Here is a 20658-nt window from a genome sequence, read left to right on the forward strand (position 1 = left end):
CAACTTTAAACTTGTGGGCTTCAACTCCCAGAATTCCTCAGCCAGCTTTGCCTCTAGCAAATCTGGCACATCTAGCAGTCATAGGAAGTCGTCTGCGTCATGCAGTTGGGGGGCCCTTCTCTTGTGCTAGCCATCCTCTTGCTTCTCCCTCCAGCCCCTCAGAAATGGCCTTCCCCATGGCTCTAGGGGAGGGGTAGAGGTGTCCATAATGCTCTAGGTGGATCTCAGCTGAGTCAAGGAATAGAGCTAGCTGGTCTGGGTCCCCAACAAATTTCCCCCTCCCAAGACAGGAGTTTTGGGACTCTGGCTTGTTCCCCTACTCTTGTCAGCTCACTCAGGGCCCTTCCTCCCTTTTTAACCTGGGGGAGATTTCTTTCCTTTATCTGCTCAGACCTCTCAGCTTCGCCTGTGATTACGTTTTCTGCTTCTGTTTGTAGCTGGGCTGCTTCTAAAAGGCTTTCTTTAACCTGACTTCCTCTCCAAGAACCCCAGATGTCGGGAGCAATTGAGGAGGCTGGGGATCAGGTATGCCAGAACGTTGAATGTTTATAGTTCCAGCTGGCTCTCAGGGCTCCAACAAATCCCCCTCATTCAAATCAAAAGTCTCTAGCCGCATCTCAGAAAAAGTAAATTGGTTTATTAAAAACTGCCATGTTGGCGCGTGGCTGGGTGCAGCCGGTACTAAATCACATCGCACATTTCCCCCTTGACCCTGGTCTTTCCCCCACCGCCTGGATGCGACTTCTCCAGTAGGACACGTCAGTCTCCAAGAGTCCTCCATCATGTTCTCCAATAACCTTCTTATGCTCCGACAGCTTTGCTGAGTTGATCTCTAGGCCTTTCAAGAATGCCTTGTTTCCCCCCACTTCCTTTTGCTGGCAGCTAAAAAGACCAGAGGGGCATCTTTTTAGTTGACATAAGTCTTAAAGTTGCCAAGTTTGGAGACCTCTGACCTAGATGTTCCACTATGACCACCACTCCCTTCCTGGTCTCCTCTGGAAAAGGGACTCGGTCCATCCCCTACAGCTCAGGGCTCTTGAGCCAGGCTGGTCTGTGTTGGATGTTGCCAATCCAGGGGATTCAGCCCAACCCCAACCTCACCCCATCCTTCTAGCCTGACCATTGCAATATGCACACTGGGTGGAGTTCAATCATTACACAAGGTTGTTGCATTCCTGGAAACCACAACTGTGCCCTTCCTCCTTCTGAGGTTGACTTTCTGGTCCAGAGGAAGAACTGCATTGGGAAAGTCCCACCAACCTGCCTGCCCCCGGCCCCTTTCTCCGGCTTTATATACTCCTACTGCTTCAGCCAAGAGACCTCCTTCCTCCTGAGAGACCATGTGGCCCAGGCTTCTTCTCGTTGGGGTGCTCCTCTCCTTCTCGGCTGACCTCCAGGCTGCCAGTAGTGGAGATGGTGATGAAGAGAGCCAGAGACCTCTGAACAGTGAGTGGAGCCACAGGAGACCCCTGGTGGGAGATGGACCTGAGAAGCTGGTTTGGCTGGGCTGGGACTATTTTCTCTTCTGGGATTACAGATTAACAGAGTTGGAAGGGACCACATAGGTCATCTGGTCCAACCTTCTGCCCAAGTAGGAGATCCTACTATACCCTTTCTGACAGATGGAAGTCCAGTTTCTTCTTGAAAGCCTCCAGGGATGAAGCTCCCATAACTTCCGTTCCATCGGTAGATGGTTCTCCCTGTCAGAAAGTTCCTCCTTATTTCCAGGTTGAATCTCTCCTGGATCAGTTTCCATCCATTATTCCTTGTCTGGCCTTCAAAGGTGCTTTAGAAAATAGCTTGACCCCTTTCTTTCTGGGGCAGCCCCTCAAATATCGGATGGCTGATCTCCTGTCTCCCCTGGTGATGCTCCCCTGGGGTGGGTTTCAGGCTCCGGCGCCCTTCCTTTCCTGCAGGGGCATCCTCCCCCTCTCAAGGCAGGAATCAAGCGGTCAGCTCGGCTCTTGGCCTCCTGCAGAGTGAGACCCTCTCCTTCCCAAACCTCTTTTCCAGCTGGCACACCTTGCAGACCCTACCCCAGGTGTCCTCTGCCACCCTCCTGGCTGGTTGGAGTTTGCTCTTATGCCTTTGGGGAAGGGGAAATCCGCATCCATGACCTTGAAGAGGGACCCGCTTCAATCACATAGCACAGACCTGCTCTGCGTGCATGTTCAGGGCATACTAAGGACAGGACAGTTTGAACTTACATTATTTCCTTACCAGCTGAGAGGAAACCAGCTTAGCAAAGCAGCTTTCCGGATCACCTTCACGTCTTGTGCCCCACTTTTTGGGGAAGGGAGTCTGCCTTGGTTTCAAAGTTATATATCAGTGAGTGGAGTCAGCATATCAATTCTCATCACTCAGTATTTTGGGTCAGAATTGCTGGCGATGGGAATCTTCACGTCACCTCTAGGAACCACGATGAAAAGCGATTCTTCCCATTGTCCAGGCAGGGTTGCATATTTCAGCAAATATGGAGTTGAATTCATAAAGTGAAGGATTTTTGTATTTCCTTTCCCTTGACTGGGACAACTGCTGGCTTAGCTAGGCTTGTGGGGATCTCACTAAGTCATCCCACCTATTGCTTAAGTTCATGCCTTCTGCTAAGCCGAAATGTGTTTTACTTGGTTTGGGCTTAGTGTGTTACATAAATAGGCATTGTTTTTTGTAAGAGAATCCTTGGGACTTTGGTGTTATTTAGATGGTGGGACACCTTCTTGCTGCTAATAAAATATTTTGCAATTTTTTTTTTTTAAAAAAAGAAGGACCCGCTTCTTGTGGCATGGATTAGGACTTTTTCCAGGCACCCCACATTCTTGGGGTGGCTTCTGGGGATACATGTCCTTGTTCATGAGGGAACCCAAAGAATGTGGTGGTGTGACCTACTGGGAATTTATACACCCATTTTCCCACCTTTAGTAAACATCTCACCGAGAGATTCATTTACTTTTTTAAAGTTTCTGCCATTTGTGAATAACTTGCAATGATTTATTGCATTTTCTAAGCCAACACAAAAATACTGGATATCTTTTCTTTTTGTTCCGTCCTTCCATTCCTCTAACGTCAGCTGTGAAGGCGACTTCTCCTTGGACCGAAACCTTTTCTCAGTGAGACAGGCAAGGCTGGAGGACCCCTCCTCCTCCAGTGTTGGCTTGTTCCCTTGTGGCCCAGTGCCAGGGATCAAAGCCCAGGATCCAGATGTGGGGATCCTCAGGATGACCCCCTTCCCAAAGTTGAGACGAGCAGAGAAGAGCAACTAAAATGTTTAAAGGCCTGGAGGCAAAAACATATGAAGAACGGTTGCAGGAATTGCGTATGGCCAGTCCAGAGAAAACAAGGACTAGGAGTGACATGATAACAGTCTTCCACTCACACAAAGAAAACGGGGGGGGGGGGTCAACTTATTTTCAAAGGCATCAGAAGGCAAGGCAAGAAACAATGGGTGGAAAGTAACCAAGGAGGGAGGACAATTAACCCAGTGGAACAGAGGTTGGAGGGGCTTCATCACTGCAGGCTTTTAAGAAGAGGCTGGACAGCCACTTGCCTGAAATTCTACACAGAGCCTCCTACTTCAGCAGGGGGTTGGACTAGAAGACCTCCAAGGTCCCTTCCAACTCTATACTGATTGGTTGAGTTGCTGGCCTTCCCCTGCTCCAGGAGTTGGTGAAGGAGGCTTTGCAGCATTCACACACACACACCCCTCTTCTCCTGCTAAGTGTCTCTCCCGGGAGCAGGCACACAAGGCCTTCCCAATGCCTCCAGGTGGAGGAGGTGACAGTAATCAGAGCACATGTATATAAAAATAGTTATTTATAAATATTTATAAATTCATTTCATGATTTATATCCTCCCTTTATTTTATTTTTTTACGCACAACTCAAAGCTGGTGAACGTGTCTAACCCACCTTCCTCCTTCTATTCTCTTTCCCCCAATTCTTCCAAAACTGACCCCCTTCCCCGCAACCCCTCTGGGGCCTCCAGGTTTCTGCCAGGTGCCTCCAGGCCATCGTAAATGCAGCAACGAGTCCTCCATCCGGGTCTTCTACAACTCCCAGGCGGGCGTGTGTGAAAAGTTTGTCCATCAAGGCTGCGAAGGCGACAGAAACAACTTTGCAACACAGCTAGAATGCCTGCAGGCCTGTGCCAGCCGTGGTGAGCAAGGGGGGTGGGTGGGTGGGGAGAAGGCTGAGCCAGGAGGGGATTGGGGCTCTTGGGTCAATTTTCACACTCTTCTGCATGTCAAAGCTCTCTCTGTTCAGAGAACCGAACAAAATTAGAATAAAATAAAAATGGAACAGAACGGAACAGAATAGAATAGAATAGAAAATATGAAACAGAACAGAACAAGAACAGGAACAGGAACAGAACAGAACAGAACAGAACAGAATAGAATAGAAAATTAGAATAGACGAGAGGAATGGAGTGGATTGGGGTGGACTAGAATAGAATAGAATCAGGGCTGGGATTCTTCCGGTTTGGACCGGTTCTATGGAACCGGTTGTTAAGATTCTGCACAGTTCGGTGAACCAGCAAATCGCGCCCCCGGCTGGCCCCGCCCCTCTCCGCCCTCCCCTCCCCTCCCTGCCCAGTCAGTCCTTATGACACGCATGCCTGACATCGCTGACTGCATTCTCCCCCACCCAGTCGCTCCTTAAGGCATTTCCTTTATTTCCCTCCCAACCATCAGCTGTTCCAATGATCAGCTGCACCAGGACCCCCCCTCGCTATCTTACTGCTTCACCCAGGAGGCTCCCCTGAGGCTCAGGAGGCCAATGGGGGGCAGGGGAGTGGGCAGGGGTGGGGAGAACTGTGACCCTGCTCCAGTTTTTGTCTTCCTGGGCCCCAGGGAAGCTTCCTGGGAGGAAAAACGCCCCCCACGAGGCTTCCCTGAGGCCCAGAAGGCACAAAAATGGGTTGCTTTTGTAGAATAAAACAGAATTATTGTCCAAATGTGATTAGACAAACAAGGAATTTGTCTCTGGTGCAGAAGCTCACAGTGTCCATGTGAACAACAAAGGGAAAACTCATAGATCATACATCGTAAGGTTGACAAGCCCAGCATCTTTACTGCTGGGTCAAGTTAATGAAGTTAAGGGTTGTAAAAGGTGTAGGGGGGGTTTGTACTAATATAGTACTTGTGTTCTTCTTCTTTTAATGACCCATAATTCCTAGACGGGTGGAGTCTGGGCAACGGAATGGAGCTAACAGATTGTTTAATGGCCCGATGCCCTTCCTGTCACCAAAGCGGAGTTTTCTTCAGCAGATATATTCTCAGTGTGCCCAGGAAGACAAATATCTGCCTCTACCTAGGATCGAACTCACAGCCTCCTGATGGTGAGGCAAGAGCTCCACTTCTAGGGCCGTGATGGCGAACCTATGGCATTTGTGCCAGCATGTGAGTTGCAGGCAAACTGACCTCACTGCGCATGTGTGCGCCACCCAGCTGATTTTCAGCCTCCCAGAGGCTCAAAGAAAGCTTCTGCAGCCTCTGCAGGCTGAAAAATAGGCCTGTTTCGCCACTTCCTGTATACCGGAAGTGATGAAGTGGGCCTATTTTTCGGCCTGCAAAGGCTGCAGAAGCTTTCTTTGAGCCTCTGGGAGGCCGAAAAAGGCTCAAACGGGCCAAAAATCAGCTGGGTGGCACAGTGCAGGTAAGGGGGCAGTGGGGGGATTGTGTGCACATGCGCAGGCGGAGGGGGGCGTGCATTGCCTTCTGGGTGCTGGCACAAGAGCATGAACACTCAAGCACATGCACAATTTTTGGCACAGGAGCCCCAAAATGTTAGCCACCACTGTTCTAGGGCACTATGCCACTCCTAATGTTGTACTTACGTTGACCCCCGTGCCAATTCTAAGATATTGATGCAAGCTGCAGATCTTGAGTTCTTGAGATACTAATCTCACTTTACCACCATTTGCTGAATTAACAGCTGGTTTTTGGCCAGCAACATTTCGAGAAGAGATATTGGGATGAGGGGGGGAAAAACCCTTAAAAGATCAATGCTCAGAAGCTTCTGCCTCCCTCCAGATATCTGCCAACTGCCGAGTGATTCTGGGTTTGGCGATGCCTTTCAGTCCCGCTTCTTCTACAACACCGTCTCCAAGGCGTGCGAGAGTTTCCTGTACAAAAGCAGCAGAGGAAACGCCAACAACTTTTGGGATGAGGACACCTGCACCCAGTTCTGTGCCCCACGAGGTAAGGCGGGGGGGACCCCCAAGGGGCTTTGGTCCCCAGCAGAAGCCAGAAAGGGAAGCAGACCCAGAGAAAAAGCCAACTGTGCCCAGTAGAGGGAAGAGGGCTCCTCCGTACGCAGAATCTCTGACCCAAACCTTGTTCCAAGGAAACAAACACGAAATGGAGGCAACAGCAAAACCTTTTAATGATTCTTGACGAATTCTGTTCCTTCACAGTTAAAAGGCTGCTTCAAACTAATTGTCTCTGATAAGAACAAGCCTTGCCAAGATTGCACAAGGCTGCCAAGGAACACTAGATAAAGTTACTAAGAAATACTTCAAACACAAAGAGTCTCCAAACACAAACTAAGAGAGTCTAAACGTCCACAAGGCTTGAGTACAAAAACTTCTTTGCTTCCTGCAAACAACTTTGGTTTCTCAGCTAGCTTTCATCTCTTAGGGGAGGGGCCATCACCTTGCAGCCTTACTCCTGAGTCGCCCGTGCTGCTGCAGCTGCTCTTTCCTTCGAGCAGCCCTGTGCGCATGCTCACTGGGCACAGGCTCCTTGGGGGCCTCTTCCTCACTGCTGCCAGCCTCCACAATCTCTGAAGGCAGCACTCCACTCCCTGATGGTCCTGGCCCCATCCCTGCATCACACGCAGGCCCCTCATCCGAGTCCTCGCTCTCTGAAACTCAGCCGTCTGCACCGGCTGCCAATGAACCACAACACCACCTCCCGGAGTTTTCTGTCTTTAAAAGTAGTGTGGGATTTACAACCACAATTGTGGCCCAATTCCTGTTGCTAAGCGAGAAAGCCCCCCGAGGTCAACCCCAGCCCTGATGCGGCCCTCAATGAAATTGACAGTGAACAATCCGCCCCTGGAACAGAAGTTGCCTTTGTTAGTTGTGGGAGCTCCATCCCTGGAGGCTTCCGAAAAGAGGCTGGGCTGCCCTCGGTCTGAAATGGGGTAGGGAGGGGCTGTCAAACTCAATTTCATCAGGGCTGGGGTTGACCTTAGGGGGCCAGGTAGGTGTGGCCGACTAGGTGGGCGTGGCCAGCTTGATGCCACTCCCCAAAGTGCTGGCTGGCATGTTTCCTATTCACGTTGAGTAGACTGGGCCGTAGCTCTGCTGGGCTGATCTTGCTTCTTCGCAATGGGTAGACAGGGCCAATCTTCCCTCTTTGCATTGGGTGGACAGGACAGCCCTGCAGCTGGATCCTTCCAAACTGTGGGCCAAATGCAGCCCATGGTATAGGGTCTCTTGCTTGAGCAGAGGTTGGAGCAGAACAGGGGTCTCCAACCTTGGCAACTTTAGCACTTGTGGACTTCAACTCCCAGAGTTCCTCAGCCAGCTTAAAGTCTTAAAGTTGCCACGGTTAGAGGCCCCTGGATTACAAGACCTCCAATATGAGCCTTAGTGGCGCAGTGGTTAGAGTGCAGTACTGCAGGCTACTTCTGCTGACTGACGGCTGCCTGCAATTTGGCCGATCGAATCCCACCTGCTCCAGGTTGACTCAGCTTTCCGTCCTTCCGAGGGGGGTCAAAAGAGGATGCAAAATTGTTGGGGGCAACAGGCTGACTCTGTGGACCGCTTAGGGATGGTGGAAAGTGCTGTAAAGCGGTATATAAGTGCTAAGGTTCCTTCCCACTCTGTTGCTCAGCAGCCGCCTTTCTTGCAGGATCAGGAAGGCGCTGTCCAAAGCCCCCTAAAATTGGCGCCTGTATTATGCAATGCTACTCAGATGCCAGCTGTGCAAAAGGCTACCTCTGCTGCCCCACTGGCTGTGGCTTTGCCTGCCGAAGAGGAGTTGAGGAGGTACGACTCCCATTTCTGGAATGGGGGGAGGGGGAGAGGAGATGGAGACCGAGAATGTGGAAGTAATGCTCTTTGGTGCCCCCTGCCCCCATTGCTGTCAGATGGTACCTGAGCACCCCACTTTTTCCAGGAAACCTTCCCAGGAAGGACCCTCTGCGCCTTGAAGGCCTGTCCTAATTGTGGCCAGGTGGGGGCAGGGGTTGGCCGGGGGTCCCCTCGACCACAAGAGCAGGAGCCTGGGGTGGGGGGAGGGGATTGTGAAACCCCTTATGGAAGAATCCCTGAGGTGAGGCGGATGTTCCCACCCCCTCCTTCCTTGATGGACGGGGCCTCCTGCCACTCGGACAAGCTCAGGGCCTGTGAGCTGGGAGTGGGGGGGAACCAGACTCTGCCCCCCTCTGGGGAGGGGTCTCTTGGCTGCTTCCCAAGCTGAGTGTCTCTCCTTTCCTTCAACAGGAGCGCTGATCCGCCCCCAGGAAGAAGGTCCGGCTCTGGGGATGGCCGTTCTTGGATCCATCCCAAAGTGAAGACCTAGCTATGCTGAAAACCTCCCTCCCCTTCCTCCTCCTCCCTCCCTCCCTGCTCCTCCTCTTCCCCTCCTTGTTCCTCTTCCTCCTCCCTCCCTCTCTCCACCCTCCTCCCCTCTCCCTCCCTCCTTGTTCCTCCTCCTTCCCTCCTGGCTCCTCTTCCTCGCCCCTCCCTCTCTCCTTCCTCAATCCCTCCCTCCTCCTCTTCTTCCTCCCTCCCTCCCTGTTCCTCCTCCCTCCCTCCCTTCTTCTCCTCTTCCCTCCCTCCCTTCTTTTCCTCCTCTTCCTCCTTTCTTCCTCCTCCTTCCTCCCTGCTCCTCCTAGTCCTCCCTCCTCACTCCCTCCTTCTCCTCCTCTTCCTCCCTTCTTATTCCTCCTCCACTCTCCCTTATTCTCTCACTCCTCTTCCTCTCACTCCCTCTTTGCTGCTGCTCCTCCTCACTCACTCCTCACTCCGCCTCCCTTGCTCTCTCATTCCCTCCTTCTCCTCCTCCTTCTCACCCCCCACCTCCAGGGGTCCCAAACTCAAGGCCCATGATGTGGTCAGATCTGGCCTGGGGGGCCATCCTGGTCTACCCAGTGCGAAGATCAGGTCAGCGTAGATACAGCCCGGTCTACCCAATGTGAAGAGGAAACGTGCCAGTAGTTTGGGGAGTGGCGTCAAGCTGGCCACACCCACCCAGTCAGCCACACCCACCAGTCAGCCACACCCACCCAGCCCCCTGAGGCCAATCCCAGCCCTGATGCGGCCCTCAATGGAATTGAGTTTGCCACCCGTGATCTGAGGGGCCTTTGGTCTTCCGGCTGCCTGCTCATCTTCTTGCCCCCCCTCTGATGGAGGTGACCCCACCCCAATAAAAGATCTTTCGCCCTCACTCAGAGTTTCGTTTCCTGACCTCGTAACCATCCTCCGTCCGGACTGTCCGTCTCGGGGGCAGCTGCCTCGCTGCGTTTCCCCTGGATGAAACCTCGATGCTCTCAGCCTCCCTGCCTCCGTCTCTGGAGGTTGGTGGCCGATGCTCCGAGGACCTCTGCCCTGGGCTGGGGTTGGGCTAGAAGACCTCCCGGGTCCCTCCTCGTGACCCAAGGACGCTCTGACCACGTTCAGAGGGGTGAGGGGTTTGGGATTTCTCCGGATCGGTCCAGGGCACCCCCAACCCCTGGTGGAAGAAGGGGAAGGGCAGTCCAGACTCTGCCTCCTGACCCGCCCTTCCTCTGCCCAAGGGTTTTCCCCATCGTCTCCCTGCCTCCCAAGGAGGCAAACCAGCAGGGGGGGGAACGCTGCCCTCGAGTGAACTGGTGGAAGAAGGGAGGCTGAGGGAGGGTCTGCCAGAGATGTTGGCTGCCCATTTCCCCCTCCTCAGAATAACAGAACAGCAGAAGCACAGAGTTGCAAGGCACCTCAGAGGTCTTCTAGCCCAACCCCGTGCTCAGGCAAGAAACGCTAGACCATTTTGGACAACCGGCTGTCCAGCCTCCCCTTGGAAGCCTCCAGTGACGGAGCCCCTACAATGTCTGGGGGCAAATTCTGATCCTCCCTGTCAGGAGGTCTCCCCTTAGTCCCAGGCTGCTTCTCTCCTGGATGGGTGTCCGTCCGTCGCTTCTTGTCCTGCCGCCCTCAGTGGCCTTGGAGAGTGGGTGGGCCCCCTCTTCTTTGGGGCATCCCCTCCAATATTGGGACGCTGCTATCAAGCCAAGTCCTCTTCCCTCCTCCTCCTCCCTCCCCTCCAACTGACCAGTGGAACTGCTTGTCCCCAAAGGCTGTGGGTGCTCCATCACTAGAGGCTTTGAAGAAGAGGCCAGACAGCTGTTGGTCCAGAACAGTGTAGAGTCTCCTGTTTGAGCAGGGGGTTGGGCTAGAAGACCTCCAAGGTCCCTTCCATTATGCCGTTATTCCTTTTCCCTCCTCCTCCTCCTCACCCCTGCTGGAAGGGGCCCCTCTTGCCAGCAGTTCATCAACTGACCAAACGCAGCAGCAAACAGGCTGATGCCAGATCCATCCATCATGAAAAGAAGAGAAAGGTGGAAACGGTGGTTCCCTTGGAAGAGACTGGCCCCTAAGCGCTGACATTGGGCAGGCGGGAGAAAGAGGTGCAGGAATAGGATTCTATTACAAAGGGGGCTTGCATCTGGGACCTAAGAATTGCTGGAATTCTTCCTTGCTGGTTTCTTCCACTTTACTGCAATTCGGCGGCATGGAGAAGCCTGCATCCCTGGGTCAAACCCAGCTCCAGAGGTCCCCAATGAGAACCCAGAAAGAGGAAGGATTGAGCAGGAGGGAAGCTGCCTTGCGGGAGCCATAGCTGCTTATTTTGCCATGTTTGCAGGGCAAATAGAAACCTGCAACCATCACGGTCTGGCTCCAGGCGAGAGCACTGAACGTCCTGGGTTGCTCTTCGTTTACGGCACAATCCAGTCTAGCCCGGGGTTGTTGATCTCCCCGTCAAGAACCACCACACTCAGAGTATGCAGGGAAAGCCATGCCTTTATTCTGGGGAGGGGAGGGAACAACCACCGGAGGGAGTCTGGTCAGCCATTTTGGGAGCACAGCAGTGGCGCCTCAATGGGGATGCAGCAGAGCCTCAGGCATTTGCCCTGTGAGGAAAAAAGAGGAGTGGAAGGTGGGCAAGGGGCTCCTGTTCCCCAAGCCCTGGCTGAGCAGAGCAGAGGGGGCTTGGCCTCCTGCCTGGATCTCCTGCCTGGAGGGCCTGGTGGGCGTATTTGGGCAACCATCAATTCACAGGCTGCGTCCCAGAGACAGGCGAGACCACCGGCCTCCCAGAGTGGCCCCCCCTGCTTCTTCCTCCTCCCCAGGCTGGGCCTTTCCCCCTGGCTGCCCACTGGCCCTTCAGCGGGTGGGAAAGCGGAGACATGATTATTGCTGCCATGGCACAATCCATAAATCAATGTTTCACAACTTCAAGGTTTGTTATGATAGTAACATTGTGGAAAAGCTCCCCTGGGCCAAACCCTCACGCAGCTTATTCTGGGTTTTGCTTATCCTGGAGTTTTCCCCACTCTACAACCCATGTTGATCTCCTCCTCTTCGGAGCGTCACCAGCCAGGAAGACCCCCAGTACCAGTAGTGGGCCCGTAGTAGGACTTCCTCCTGCCTACCTAGGTGTTTCATCTGCCTTCTGTTGTCAAGTGTGTGATGCAAGTTTTTAAAGGGGAGGGGGTTTCAATCCACAGCCACTTTCTTCACAATCCCACCCCGTGATGCTGTTATTTCACAAGGCTCGTTTTGCAGAGGACCCGAGCAGAGAGACTTGGGATGTCTCCACCCTCACCACCCTTTGGTTGTTGTGTCACATCAGCCCTTGTGCAGAATGGGGAAAGAGCTGAGTGCGAGCAGGAGAGTTTCTGCTTTTGTGGTCATCCAGGTAACCACAAGGACTGAGTTTTTACACAACACAGAGAGGCCATTGGGACAGTCAGTCCCCAAGTGAAGTTGGAAGCCCAATCTCAGGACTCTAAGGACAATGAGAATGGCTGCCTCCTGAACTGGAGGAAAATGCAGCTGACACACTAGGAGAAATGATTAACGCCCAGACGGGGGTTAGGGCTGCTTTTCACAGACGCAGCATGTTTGCGTATACACAAGGTCATGTTCATTCCTGGTCCTTACCGAATTCACCACAGACCATTTGGCACTCCAGTTTTGTGCAGAAGCGATTGCCGTTGCCATTACACCTTCCATAAACAAATGTTTCACATTTCTTGGTATTCCAGTTGTAGTAATATTGTTTTGAATATGCTAAACAACGACCTGGGTCTGCTGGCAGTTTGCAAACCTCTGTAGGGAAAGAATGAGTACAGGAGAGAAGGAAAGTGAGACAGACAGAGAAAGCATATTTTCCTTCCTTTAATGGGTTGTGTCCCTTTTCCCTGAAAGCCTTAGATCGGGGGTGTCAAACTGGTGGTTGATGGGCCGGATGCCTCACTCAGAGCCACGCCCACCCCAGCTCCACAAAGGGGAAAAACGTCATGATATGTCATGTGACCACAATGTGATAAGGTGAGTTTGACACCCGTGCCTTAGATGGACCCAAAGACCTAAGATTTGATCTTGTGTGGGACTGAATGGGTCATATGGAAAAGGGCCCCCAGAATGAGAGCCAGAAAGGCTGGCATCTGTAGTGGTCTGTGGGAATGGCCTTGGGGGACAGAAGGAAAAGCTGCCGATGAAACAATGGTTGGACAAGAGGCAGATGAGTCCACAGACGGAAAGGGGGCCTGGAGAATGTCTCCAAAGGGACCTTGGATGATGTTTCTTGTTGGGCTAACTCACTCAGAGGGGAGGGAAGTGTTGGCTTTCCAGCCTGACCACAGCAGGGACCTCAATGCAACACTCATCCTCTGTACCTTTGCTGATTTTCCCACAGGCCTCTTCACACAGCTCCCTGGTCTGAAAGTTGTTGCTGTTGCCCTCACAGCCACGGTAGACAAATGAGATGCACTTCTTCTCCTCCGGATCATAGTAGAAGTGTTGCAACTCCTTTGAGCAGCTGCCCTGGTCTCGAGGCAACTGGCACCGGTCACTTCGCACTGTGAGAGAGGGAGAGAAGGGAGCTTGCTTGGCCTCTGGCTCAGGGGCTCAGGCAGAGGACAGAGGGGGAAGGAAACAGGTGGAAGAAGGAGGCTTGGACACACCTGAAGGCAGGCAGCCTCGGCTGCAGCCGGTGAAGCAGCACTTCTCGGTCAGGCGGCAGTCACGGTCATCACCGCAGGTGTTGTTGCAGGGAACAAAGGGGAACACTTCGACTCTCCTGGGACACACACCAGGGTGTTCTAGAATGTGCGGGAGTGACAGACACAAGAACCAATCAGGATACGTAGAGTTACTTCTGAGTAGTTTCCTTTACTGTTCCTCACCTACAGACGGAATCTTGCCAGACTGAAGCAACTATTTGCATATTACAGACAATAATCTCTGGGAATCTCTAGGAAGGAGCTCTGTGAAGTCTCTGCCTCATGATCCAACTGTCTACATTGTGCTGCTCTTTCCTTTCTGAAATGCAGCCCCTCCCTTCTAGGAATCCAGACTGCATTCCACCACAGGGAGAGATGGGAGGCAGTTCCTCAGTGCCTGGGATTGGATGGCAGACACTGTCAAGCTTGAAATGGTCACAATCTCTCTGGTGCAGCTGCTCTCAAGTTAGACATGAACCCCCTTCTGCGCCCACCTCAATGCAGGGCCTGGGCCTGGTAGTTTGGAAGATGAGGAGCACTGGGGATCTGGGAAGGCTCACCATGTGAACTATGCCAAGAAAGGGAAAGGCTGAGGATATACAGTCTGCCACTGTGCTCAGCTTGGTTAATGTTAAGTTTGTGTGGGCAGCTTTGTGGTTTAACAGTGGGTGCACACCCTACACATTTCTTCCCTTTACGACGCATGTATTGCACCTGTGCAGGAAATTGGTGAATTTAGGAACCAGCTGACGATGTGAACAGACCTTAGGTGATATTATGGGCTTGTGCACTCTGCCTATCAGACCCTGCTGCATGGATGGTGGGGGCTGTTGGGGGGGGGGGAGGAGAGAGAGAAAAGGGATGTACCTTCCACGGCCTCCACACACAGCTTCCTGTCCCCAAATGGGCAGCACTTCTTCTGGGGAAGGGGAAAACCAGCGTTGCATTCCCAGTCACTGTTGCAGTCCGTGTAGCAAAGAGGGCCATTTCTGCTGCTGGGTGGATGAATCACCAGTGGGCAATATCCTGAAGTATCTAGGGAGAAAAGGGAGACACCGAACAGAAAAGGATATTCAGTCACCGGATGGAGCTCACACCCTAGTAGAAGAGGTCCTCTCCAAATGCTGTAGCACTTTCCGCAGCCTGGCAGGGGCGTTGTAGGCAGTGGGGTTGGCAATTAGTAACCGGGGGGGAATTTTGCCTGACCCCATGAAGCTGCTGGAATGGCTTCTGCCACTGTGCCATGGGGGGTGGGGTCTTCTCTGGCTAGGGGGCAACTGAAGGTGATCTAGCCAACTGAGACTGGCACTGGAATCCTCCTTCGCTGGAAGCTCAGTGGTTAAACTTTCTGTTCAGATAGGTCGGTCCCCTTAATTACCATGCTCGAAGAGAGTTCTAAAACACATGTTGGTTAAAGGAAAGGAAGTGGCACAGCTTTATGCAAGTGATATCTGCCCATCTTTAAAACTAGTCAGACTTTTGGGAAATATCGGAAGATTGGTACTGAAATGTGAGATAGAAATAAAATAAATATAGGCTTGAGCTGGATAGCAATATATATAAATAGCTTGCCTTCAGAAGTTGCGGGGGCTTTATCACTGGAGGTCTTTAAGAAGAGACTGGGCAGTCACTTGTCTGAAATGAGCAGGGGGATGGACTAGAAGACCTCCAAGGTCCCTTCCAGCTCTATTCTGATTCTAATTCTGATGCTGGCTTGCTGGCCTCCTTCTTCCCTCCTTCAACCTCGGGGAGGCTCACTACTGCTGGGCTGAACTCTCAGGGCAAAGGTTTCCTGGGGGCAGTCTAGGAGAATTCTCCGTGGCCCACTTGCCATTGGACAATTCACCGTCGGACAACAATGCAAGAGGATGTATTGTAGACCCCTTCTTCTCTTAATATTGTATTAGTAACATTATTGATATTATTATTATTCGTAATATTATAAGTTATCTTGCTTTGAGTTGTCCTAGGGCGAATTGCCCTACAGGGAGTTAACTATTCTGTTTCTTGGACAGTTCAAATCTTGTAGGCCTCCAAGGATGAAGCTATTTCAGTGGTATTTCATGGCAGGGCAAGAAACTTTCCACTCTGGCACAGCTCTGCCACCCTTCATGCCAGGCTTAGCAGGCGTCCTCCCCCCTCCATTCCTGGCCCCTCGCCTCCCTCCCAGTCCTGGCACCAGACTTACCTCCTTCTGGGAGTTGACATTGCTGCCCACAAGAAGTTGGACAGCAGCGCTGAGTGCCCGGGCAGCTGGCATCGCTGGAGCAGAGTCTGTCACAAAATAGGTGATTATTTGGAAGGATGGCGGGACACTCACCAGGCTTGTTGATACCTGCAAGGTTGTTTTTTTTTTTTTGAGAGGGGGGAGAGATGGGATTCCTATCAGTCAAGTGGGAACCGTTTTGTTCTCTTGGAATATTATCCATGAATTCAGCAAAGCTTTGGCTAGGATCCATCAGCCCTCTCAAAATAAGGAACCCATCCACACGTCTCCTTCTGGGAACCTTTCACAAGCCAGGAGGGAGATGGTTCTAAAACAGGTGGTAGTGATCATGGGCCTAGGATCCTGACCACCTCCTCAAGTGCAAGAGTGCTAAACTATTCCCAGGTAACTAGTCAAGAACTGCTAGCCGTAACCATAAGCCTAACCAACCTAATTATGCATCCAAAGTCAAGTGTACTACAGAAAAGGAATCGCTGCTGGTTCGCTCTGTCCTTCCCTTCCTCCTCTCCTGAGCAATGGTATAAGTATATACAGAATAAATAAATATGAATAAATGGACAAATGGTCCTGTCCATCTGTCCCTCTCAGTTCTCTCTTTGAAGTCTCTTGAATTGCAGTCTACAACTGATTGACAGACGGTAGCCATTGTAGTATTGTGAGTGACAATACCCTGTTCCTCCTTTCCTTCACCATTTCTCCTTTTTCAGTCCCCTTCCTCCCTCCCTCCCTCCTTCCTTCCCTTCCTTCTTCTCATTCCTTTCTCTTTTCTTCTGTCTCTTCTCATTGCCTTTCTTTTCTTTTCTGCTTTTCTTTTCCTTTTCTTTTCTTTTCTTTTCTTTTCTTTTCTTTTCTTTTCTTTCTTCTCCCAAGATAGCTTTGCTAGACAAAGGCCACCTGGCCTAGAGCCAATGGTCCTCCCTCTGACCAGACCCTCCCCTCACCTGGGGAAACACAGCAGCGGTCACATTCGTTGATATCCTTGTAGTTGTTAGCGTTCCCATAGCAGCCTCCATAGAAGAAACGTTCGCATCTCTTGGACTTTGAGTTGTGGAACCAGCGGAGTTCTAAATTGTCACAGGGACCTTTGTCTGGCGGGAGCTCGCAGTTTCCTGGAAAACAGAGTAGAAAGCCAAGCACAGTTTCCACTGGATGCCCCACCTCTCAAGTGGGATCCTACCTTAGTCAATACCAGTTTGGTGGATGCATGCGCGCACCCCTAACATGCGCATCCCAATAAGCCAACCAGCTGAGAGGATGAAGAAACAAAAAGCTAGGAGCAAAACCCCCACCCACCCCTCCATGCGCTTTTCGGTCTTTTGTCCTCTCAGCTAATTGGAGGCTTTTTTTAAATTACCAGTTAGGCTGAAGCGGTAGTGACTTTTACTACCAGTTCGCCCAAACCAGGCCAAACCGGTAGCATACCACCACTGGTATGCTGAAGGGCAGAAGGACATGGCGATTGTGGAACAGATCTGACACCCATTCCTGGCTTGCTCTTTTACCAGTTGGTGGCTGCACGCAGCTCTGTCCTGCAGAGAACATGACCAGCAGTGGGATCCTACCTGTTGCGCTAACGGTTTGGTAATCGTGCACAAGTGCTGAGGCCTGCAGTGCCGATCACCTGAGAGGATAAAGAAGAGAAAGGCGCAGGGGCAGGTGGGAGGGCCGATCCTGCGCTTTTCTCTCCTTTCTCCTCTCAGCTGATTGTCAGAGCTTTTTTTTTGTACTACCGGTTCGACCCAACTGGGCCAAATCGGTAGCATACCATCACGGAACATGATTCTCAGAAGCCCAGGAGACATCTGGCTGGCATTCCTTGGCTGGAAAGCAGAGGAATCTGATGGAGGAATTCCTAATTCATTGGAGTCCTGCCTATCACATCTACCGCAGACTTTCTCTCCCTACAATCTATTTCTCTTCCCCAAGGTGCATCTGACGAGGGTGGATCCTTTGGAGAACCAATGAGACATAGGAACGTGTGTGTGTGTGTGTGTGTGTGTGTGTGTGTGTTCACACTGCTATTCTTTTCATCCCCTCCTCCAGCAAGTACCTCACGTTTCCCCAGATCCTTTGCTCTAACAATTCCCCCTCCAGCTGAGGAACAGAAGAAGCAGAACCAAGCACCCCGTAAAGCAGAGGCCTCCAAACTTGGCAATTTTAAGACTTGTGGACTTCAACTCCCAGAATTCTCCAGCTTTCAGTTGAAGTCCACAAGTCTTAAAGTTGCCAAGTTTGGAGACCCCTGCCATAAAGTCATGGTCGGTTGGTTCCTTCCTGCCCTGCCTTTTGGTTGGGTTTGCAGTTGTGCAAAGTGGAGCAGCCCAGCCCACGCCCTGCCCAGTCTCACATAACATAGTGGAGGGGAGGGCTGACATTGCAGGGGGAAGGAGAGAGCCCACAGGGGCTCCCCAAATATCTCTGCGAAGCCCACCATCAATCCTCCCTTAAGTGTTCCTCAGCAGCTGTTCTTTCAAGGCCAACGTGTAATTAGCAGTCTGTCTCTCCTAGCTATTGCTGCAGCCTTTTCTGTTTCTTCATTCCACAAGTCAACGGAGCTAGTGACTAACTTCCCATTTTGTGGTCATGAGTTCCACTGCAGAGTTTTTTTTTCTGTCCACACCACATTTGAGAATAATGGTTGATCCCACCAGGTTCTGGAGTTAGGAGAAGAGGTGATATGACAGGTCTCTAAAATGAGTGAAGAAGCAGAACATCCCCTCCATGATTATGCTAGAACCCAATGGATCAGTAGATAGGACCCCGTGGTGGAGATGCCTCTTTGTGTGGCCTTCTTAGGCTAAAGAGTTCTCTCTCACAAGTTGTAGAGATGTCTGTCAACATTGATGTGACAAAAAAGCAAGTCATGGAAGAGAACATTGCATTGATTATTAGTAGCAATTGATCGTGCAGCCTATCTAATCCCTATCTGAGATACATTCAGAGGGTTCTTTGGGATGAAAGTTGGACCGGATGGGCCATTGGTCAGATCCAACAGGGACCTTATTGTGCTGTCAACCATCTAAACTCTTAGTTGTCCAAGGAAGCATGGTCCTCTGGACAGCTTTTTGACAAAGGGGAACAAGCTTTGAAGCACCTGGATTGCACCTGACTCAAAAGTGCTTTCTGACTGCTTAAGGAGCCACGGATTCCAGGTTATGGTGGAGGAGAGGAAAGGGGAGGGGAGGATTTGCCCAAAACCCACCCCAGAGGAGAAAGGAGCCCCAGCCCAGCCAGATCGGCTTCTCAGCTCCATTCTCCAGCAGGGCTTTGCTGGGGGGGGGGTACTCACTGTTCAGGGGCATCTGGCTCTCTTGACCCCCATCACCTCCAGCAGCATCGAGGTCAGCAGGGAAGGAGAGGAGCATCCCCAGGAGAAGGACCCTGGCCCACATGGTCTCTCAGGAAGGAGCAGGTGTCTCGGCTGAGGCAGAGGAAGGAGAGAATGAAAGTCGCCGAGGGATGAGGGCGGTTTAACCTCAGGTTGTGGGATTTTCCCAACGCAAGGCTTCCTGGAGGCAGGAAAGCTGAGAAAGCCGTGCCAGAGCCAGAGGCAATTTCCACAAGGAAAACTTCCCCCAGAGGAGGGACGTCTAACTCCACCCAGGGTGCATCTTGCAACAGGTTAGAAGGACAAGAGATTTATTTATTTTATTGTATTTATTTGTTTGTTTGTCGAACGTGTACAAGATAACAAGCATAGGTACGAGCATAAACAAGAACAAAGGACGTAAATACAGATGAATGGGGACAGTAGAACAGGGATGGTAGGCACGCTGGTGCGGTTATGCACGTCCCCTTTAAGGACCTCTTAGGAATGGGGTGGGGTCCATGGTAGACAGATTGAGATTGAGATTGGGGTGAGCCCCCTGAACTGGCTGCCTCTGAAAGAGATTGGCCTGGTTCAAGAGCCCCGGGCAGTTTCTTTATTGTTGGTCACCTATTTTACGAGAATCTCTCTCTGGTGGCTGCATTCCTTCAAGATCTGGTAGATAAAGCTTTACTAGTTTGGTCTATGATATTTCCTCCCACGGAGCGACCCCATCCTGCCATGGCTCTTAACTGCACCCCTTTTAACTGCCCCCCCTTCCTTCCTCTGGTGATTCCACCACATCACGGAAGAACCCCCATGTTCTCGAAGTTCAAAAGCGAATTCAACAACCTTGCATAATGATATGTAGCTAACTTAAAAAACTGCTACAAAGCCTTATGCCACCAGATAAAGGCCAAATGTACCAATCACCATTGCAAACAGGAGGGAGGGCTGTTAAACTTGAACTCTTCCCAAGCCTTTTTTAATTTCGTTAATGCCAAACTTAAAGACTCGAAATCTATCCCATCCCTAAAAGGGCCTAACGGGGAAGACGGGAACAATGAAACTCTAAAGGCCAACCTCTTTAATACATTCTTCAGTTCAGTCTTTGTTGACAGCAATGGCTGCTTCCCCCCATTTCCTAGTTGCACCACAGCAAATTGTAACAACTTACTACATATTGATTTTGAAGTAGATAACGTTGAAACAGCACTACGCAACCTAAAGCCATCTCTACCTATTGGCTCTGATGGATTATGTGCCTACTTCTTGAAAAAGCTTGCCATTGCCCTAGGTGAACCTCTATGCACAATCTATGAGGTATCTTTCAGAACCAACTCCCTGCCCAACTTATGGTCATTAGCCACGGTCATACCTATCTTTAAAAAGGGAGACCCCAGCCTACTAGAAAATTACAGACCAATTTCACTGTGTTGCATCACCTGTAAAGTCATGGAATTAATTATAAACCCGTCCATCACCCTCCACTTAGAGACAAACAACTTGCTTTCTAACAAGCAGTTTGGTTTCAGGAAAATGTTGTCCTGTAATCTGCATCTCCTACATTGCAGAAACATTTGGACCATACATATTGACCAGGGTAAAGCAATAGACAAAATTTACATTGACTTCTGCAAAGCCTTTGATTCAGTGGTGCACGACAAACTACTGCTGAAACTTAGTTCTTATGGCATCTCCGGGTCCCTGCACAAGTGGATAGCCATGTTCCTGTCAAACAGGCAACAAATGGTAAAAATAGGGAAGGCCCTATCAAATCCAGCACCAGTTAATAGCAGTCTCCCCCAAGGCAGTGTCTTCGGACCCACACTCTTTCTGCTTTACATCAATGACCTATGTGACAACATTAAAAGCAGCTGCGTCCTCTTTGCCAATGATGCAAAACTATTTAA

At 51.1% G+C, this 20658-nt stretch overlaps 2 protein-coding genes across 3 annotated transcripts; one reads left to right on the plus strand and one right to left on the minus strand.

Annotated features, from left to right (window-relative positions):
- Window positions 1-1126: 1126 nt before the first annotated feature.
- LOC113428486 (BPTI/Kunitz domain-containing protein-like) lies at window positions 1127-8595 on the plus strand. Of its 2 annotated transcripts, XM_087959100.1 has the most exons (5): window positions 1136-1446; window positions 3982-4152; window positions 6029-6196; window positions 7856-7992; window positions 8449-8595. In XM_087959100.1, exons 1-5 carry the CDS (start codon window positions 1341-1343, stop codon window positions 8455-8457), a joined length of 591 nt encoding a protein of 196 aa, XP_087815226.1. In that variant the 5' UTR covers window positions 1136-1340; the 3' UTR covers window positions 8458-8595. The 2 variants fall into 2 exon arrangements, with proteins under 2 accessions (XP_087815224.1, XP_087815226.1); XM_087959098.1 differs by lacking the exon at window positions 8449-8595 and having other exon boundaries at window positions 1127-1446; window positions 7856-8105.
- A 3519-nt stretch (window positions 8596-12114) lies between these two features.
- LOC113431718 (actinia tenebrosa protease inhibitors-like) lies at window positions 12115-18961 on the minus strand. The gene is made up of 7 exons (XM_087959096.1): window positions 18728-18961; window positions 16380-16547; window positions 15400-15546; window positions 14079-14246; window positions 13173-13310; window positions 12885-13067; window positions 12115-12315 (listed from the first exon to the last, which is right to left on the minus strand). The coding sequence occupies exons 1-7, from the start codon at window positions 18828-18830 to the stop codon at window positions 12131-12133; spliced, it is 1092 nt and encodes a 363-aa protein (XP_087815222.1). The 5' UTR covers window positions 18831-18961; the 3' UTR covers window positions 12115-12130.
- Window positions 18962-20658: the final 1697 nt, after the last annotated feature.

This window comes from Notechis scutatus, chromosome 3, assembly GCF_049901735.1.
Source record: "Notechis scutatus isolate UNSWTSFEM ecotype Mainland chromosome 3, rNotScu1.2, whole genome shotgun sequence".
In the NCBI taxonomy this organism is placed as follows: domain Eukaryota; kingdom Metazoa; phylum Chordata; class Lepidosauria; order Squamata; family Elapidae; genus Notechis; species Notechis scutatus.